This window comes from Pinus tabuliformis, chromosome 9 (assembly GCF_031772625.1).
Source record: "Pinus tabuliformis cultivar Carrire ecotype Pingquan chromosome 9, CPIR1, whole genome shotgun sequence".
Classification (NCBI taxonomy): domain Eukaryota; kingdom Viridiplantae; phylum Streptophyta; class Pinopsida; order Pinales; family Pinaceae; genus Pinus; species Pinus tabuliformis.
In genome coordinates, this window is record NC_142307.1 from 160166857 (window position 1) to 160171972 (window position 5116).

The 5116-nt window shown below is 37.3% G+C and overlaps 2 protein-coding genes across 2 annotated transcripts; both read right to left on the reverse strand.

Moving 5' to 3' along the window:
- Window positions 1–472: 472 nt before the first annotated feature.
- Window positions 473–1428, reverse strand: LOC149147615 (NADP-dependent malic enzyme 2-like). Its single transcript, XM_089441892.1, has 4 exons — window positions 1366–1428; window positions 972–1067; window positions 798–869; window positions 473–532 (listed from the first exon to the last, which is right to left on the reverse strand). Exons 1-4 carry the CDS (start codon window positions 1426–1428, stop codon window positions 473–475), a joined length of 291 nt encoding a protein of 96 aa, XP_089298018.1.
- A 752-nt stretch (window positions 1429–2180) lies between these two features.
- Window positions 2181–3726, reverse strand: LOC149147616 (NADP-dependent malic enzyme-like). Its single transcript, XM_089443289.1, has 4 exons — window positions 3592–3726; window positions 3127–3278; window positions 2896–3001; window positions 2181–2287 (listed from the first exon to the last, which is right to left on the reverse strand). The coding sequence occupies exons 1-4, from the start codon at window positions 3610–3612 to the stop codon at window positions 2282–2284; spliced, it is 285 nt and encodes a 94-aa protein (XP_089299415.1). The 5' UTR covers window positions 3613–3726; the 3' UTR covers window positions 2181–2281.
- Between the last annotated feature and the right edge of the window lie 1390 nt (window positions 3727–5116).

Genomic DNA, 5116 nt, shown 5'->3' on the forward strand with positions numbered 1-5116 from the left:
TGTTGTGCACCACAAAATCTTAGTCGGCATACCAGTTTCAGTCTAGGTGAATATAATACCCGTCAACACTGAATGTGGAACCATAATAGCAATCTAAGCTTACTGATATGACAATGAATAACAGGTGAAGCTTACAAGCTCTTCAAATTATTTCAAATCCCTGTTCCTTTCATCCCAATCCCCAAAACTGTCACCGAAACTGTCAATGCCATATGAAATATCTGCTATATAGTCCCACTTCAACATATAAACACCAAAACTTGTCCTGAGGCTGACAGATGTGGAAAGTTCTTGATCTTTCAACAGTGGTCATGTACTACAAGCCTAAATGAAGACAATGTAGTAGTAATACAATTGAATATTGATAGCTGCATAAATTGGTCAATGAGCTGAATAGCAATCTGCTTCAGGGAAACATAACATGTAATCTCTTTTGAGACATTGCTGTCATTTACTGCAAATGTCAAACGCGTCATTTACTGCAAATGTCAAACGCTGAATTTTGATAATGTAACAGGCATAACACTGAAAGCTGCAAGTTGAACAATGAAAATGAATATAGAACACGAAGTGATTGTGTGCACCTTTGGGACATTCATTACTTATGATACATTATGATTATGGATTCCTTATAGGTGATAGGTAGAAACAGGCAGCAAGCAGCAAAGATCCCAGGCATATCTTATCAAAGTACCAACAAAATGCTAAGGTAGCTAGCATACAAAGTAAATATGTTCATGCAAAATGATATGAAAATCAATTATCTTGACAAAAGAAACAAGTGTTTAGCAACTAACCTGGATAAGAACTTTCTCTCCATAATTTTGTTTCACTGCACACATGAACTCATGAAGGAAGTCATAATATTCCTACAAAGCATAAAAACATATCATCAGCCACAAGATATTTTGTCCCTGAGAACTAAAGAAAATAAAGGAAGCATTTACTAGTTCATTCAAATAGAAGGAAACCTGGCCAGTAGTGCGCTTTTGTCGGAGACCAATATAAAATTCATCATTTAAGAGATTTTCATTGTTGGTCCCAACATCAATTGTTATTGGAAGACACTGTCCACATACCAGTAGAGTAGTTAAGAGAATAAAAATACAAAATAATTGACTGACTACAAGGCGAGACATGCAATAGTGGGTTAAAAATCCTTTTCTGTCAGTTACATGCATTCATCATGGAATAGAAATGAAGGGGCTCTAAAATGTACTATGTACAAGGTGCTTAGCAGACTAAGCTATACAACAGAAAGAATCAATTTACCAGTTTAGCCGAATGCACAGGTAAATGTTTCTGTAACTTTGCTGAAATTAGCATATGTTTAAACAATAAACTATAGGTTATTGTGCTGCATACCGATGAAGGACGAACTCCACCAAGTGCAGTGTATATAGATAATTTCCCTATAGGTATGCCCATACCCTATCAGTAATGAAAACATGTGTCAAATGGATAATACAAACAAGGGGCAAAGATACAAGGAAATGCGAACACCCTAGTTAAAATAACAGGCATTTATTGAGTAAAGACAAGTTATAATAGAAACATCAGACAGGCAGAAAATGTGGAAAGATACAAACTAAGAATACACCCTAAGTTAAAATGACATGAACTAAATGCACACAGGTTCCAGTTTCTGGTTATTAAGTTTCCTTTTACCTGTATCCCTTCATAGATATGCAGATAAAAAGAACAAAATCTCACGGTAAAAAACAAACTAAGACAAACATGGAAGGAGTACTCTGGTAACAAGGATTCAATGCACACCAGCATAATAGCATTTACTTTGTAACAAAAACTACCGCAAATGTGTTGATGATACAGATAGAGGACCCTAACCTAATTGACAATACTAAATGCACACACATAATAGTTTTTATTTTCATTCATTGTATATTAATTGTCTTCTTTCCAAATGTATCTCAATAAAAGGATGAGAGAAGAAAATGAGAGAGAAAAAGGGGAAGGGAGACATTATGTTAGATCCCCTGGTAACATGTATGAAACAAATAACAGATTTCAACTTGTATAACATGCCAACAAAAGTGACAAGTTCAGAATAGATAAAGAGAAATTTGTGTTGTTAAATAATAAAACCATAGGCAAAGGGGGAAAGGCAGAGGAAACCCATGGATAACAGGCAAACAAAAGCTAAGTAATTGTGAAATTTACCTGACATCCAAGATCGCCAAGTCCCAGAATGCGTTCACCATCAGTGACAACTATAACATTAACACTCCTTTCACTCCAGTTCTTCAAAATTTCTAGGATCTTACCTCTGCAAAAACCATACCCTCGCAAGTTTTAACGCAGTGAAACAAATTTAAAGAATGAACCTAACAAAAAAGAATTGGAATCTAAGTTTCCTTTTACCTGTATCCCTTCATAGATATGCAGATAAAAAGAACAAAAGCTCACAGTAAAAAACAAACTAAGACAAACATGGAAGGAGTACTCTGGTAACAAGGATTCAATGCACACCAGCATAATAGCATTTACTTTGTAACAAAAACTACCGCAAATGTGTTGATGATACAGATAGAGGACCCTAACCTAATTGACAACACTAAATGCACACACATAATAGTTTTTATTTTCATTCATTGTATATTAATTGTCTTCTTTCCAAATGTATCTCAATAAAAGGATGAAAGAAGAAAATGAGGGAAAAAAAGGGGAAGGGAGACATTATGTTAGATCCCCTGGTAACATGTATGAAACAAATAACAGATTTCAACTTGTATAACATGCCAACAAAAGTGACAAGTTCAGAATAGATAAAGGGAAATTTGTGTTGTTAAATAATAAAACCAGAGGCAAAGGGGGAAAGGCAGAGGAAACCCATGGATAGCAGGCAAACAAAAGCTAAGTAATTGTGAAATTTACCTGACATCCAAGATCCCCAAGTCCCAGAATGCGTTCACCATCAGTGACAACTATAACATTAACACTCCTTTCACTCCAGTTCTTCAAAATTTCTAGGATCTTACCTCTGCAAAAACCATACCCTCGCAAGTTTTAACGCAGTGAAACAAATTTAAAGGATGAACCTAACAAAAAAGAATTGGAATCTAGACAATTGAAAAGAAAAACAAAAATTATATATAATGTATATACTTCTCTTTCAAGCTAATGTAAAGACCCTGTGAACGCCTGAAGATTGACCCATATTTTTGACAGGATTCGCCAACAGTTGGAGTGTAAACAATGGGAAGTAACTCTTCCACATTATCCACCAAGAGTTTATAAAACAACCTTTCATTCCGCTCCTGCCAAGAGAAATTGTGTAACCCAGTAAACTATACTGTCAAACATATTTTATGCAATTTCCTTCCAGTAGTATCAACCAGCTAAGAAGTTGGTAATAATAAATATATATGCTACTGCAGTAGATAGATAGTTTTCATATTAACATAGATAATAACCACATGCCAAAGATGGCCCACAAGGGACTGACACCAAAACCACTGACGATATTGGAGGGAGAACAAAAAAATGCTCAAACCATTTAAAGGAGAAATAGAAAAATGCTCAGACCATACTCGGGTTTCGATAAAAGTTTGGATATTTCAATAGAAATACCTCGAGGTCCATCAGTGCCATGTATTTCTGCAATGAAGTTTGATATTGGCGAATGTTATTCAGAAGCCTTTTTCCCTGTAGAAATGTAACAATAGGTTTAGCAACCAATAGATAAATCTCACATACGAGATAGCCACAAAAGAAAAAGGAAAATAAAAGAATGTTCTTTCACTTCCTGTACTTTGCAACGAGATAAAACATCTAAATCACAGTAAAATTTCCTCATTTGCTACTTTAAGTACAACGAGATAAAACATCTAAATCACAGTAAAATTTCCTCTTTTGCTACTTTGAAGAAGGGAACCTTAAAAACTAAAGAGCATTCACTGCAAATATCCAAATCTATGCAAATTTCCTTCAGTTCCCAAGTGAGGGCGACGGAACAGGGTCGTTAAGTCGTATCCGTTGACAGAGGCGAAGAGTGAATCAATGCGGCAGAACCCTGGTAAGCTCTCAACTGTACCAGCTCTCAACTAAGAAACGACAATGCAACATGAAATTTCAAATTTAAATCAAAATAAGAAAATCAATCGATGTCAATAAAAATAAAAATGAAAGTCGAAACTTTTATCCACTTTGTGGGCCCTACATGACGGCCATGTGCCTAACACCTCTCTCCCTAGCATAACACATGCAAGCTCTACAGCAGTCCACCTAAGGTCGCATCAGGTTAACAGCTGTGATCAGGGAGATTGAAACCTGAAACCCGAGCAACAAGATTGAAACTAGTGTAACATCTGTAATCAGGCTAACATCTGTGATCAGGGATATTGAAACCTGAAACCCGAGCAGGAAGACCCTGCAATGTAATGTAATGCCACCTAATAAATCTACCACAAAGCTCTTGCGAAATGCCGCTGCCAATACTGCTGAAATAATACAGAGACCCACAAGCAGCACTAGTTCGATTTTCACAGAAGGGGCGTCGGCGGGATTCCATACCATGATGAGGTTGTGCAGAGTGGAGGTGCAATTTTGGCTATTTTGGGACCCTAAGTTAGAAGAAGAAGAAATTAGGATGCGAATCTCTTGGCCATGGAGGGAAGGTGATGGTTTCTCCTATGGCAGAATCGATGAGGGCTATGCGGCCGTGATGTGATTGTAGTTTCTGGAAAAAATACACCCATCAATGTGCTTCACTAAGAAGATTTCATTTCTGCAGGCGGTGGTTGTTGTACATGTACAGGATCTGTTCCACCGTCACCTGAAAGTAGTTCTGATGATGAAGATGTTGCCGCAGAGGAATCATTAGTCAGACAGCAAGTAACTGAGGATACGAGGAGTATTCTTTGATTATCTTCGACAGCGACGCGACAGCGTTGTTAACCCACGAAGACACCGACGATGGCTTGAACTGGACAGGGTGACCGGTCGAATAAGCAGTGATTCCTGCTCGGCACTTGCTATAGAAGAAGCAGCAGTTAGCTCCAACACGGGACTGAAGTCACTTCAGGGGTTAGCTCTGCAAATGTTGAAAGAATAACGGCAGCTAATTCATCTGCATCTGTTGGAGGAATGGTGGAAG

Bases quoted from the DNA above. Each gene is read 5' to 3' on its own strand.
- LOC149147615 (XM_089441892.1), bottom strand. From the start codon at position 1,428: ATGGGCATACCTATAGGGAAATTATCTATATACACTGCACTTGGTGGA. The intron at 1,068-1,365 runs GTATGCAGCACA...GTATGTGGACAG, and splicing joins GTGGAGTTCGTCCTTCATCG to TGTCTTCCAATAACAATTGA. The intron at 870-971 runs GTTTCCTTCTAT...TATGCTTTGTAG, and splicing joins AAAAGCGCACTACTGGCCAG to GAATATTATGACTTCCTTCA.
- LOC149147616 (XM_089443289.1), bottom strand. From the start codon at position 3,612: ATGGCACTGATGGACCTCGAG. The intron at 3,279-3,591 runs GTATTTCTATTG...TTCTCTTGGCAG, and splicing joins TGGCACTGATGGACCTCGAG to GAGCGGAATGAAAGGTTGTT. The intron at 3,002-3,126 runs GTATATACATTA...TGGTTTTTGCAG, and splicing joins TACATTAGCTTGAAAGAGAA to AGGTAAGATCCTAGAAATTT.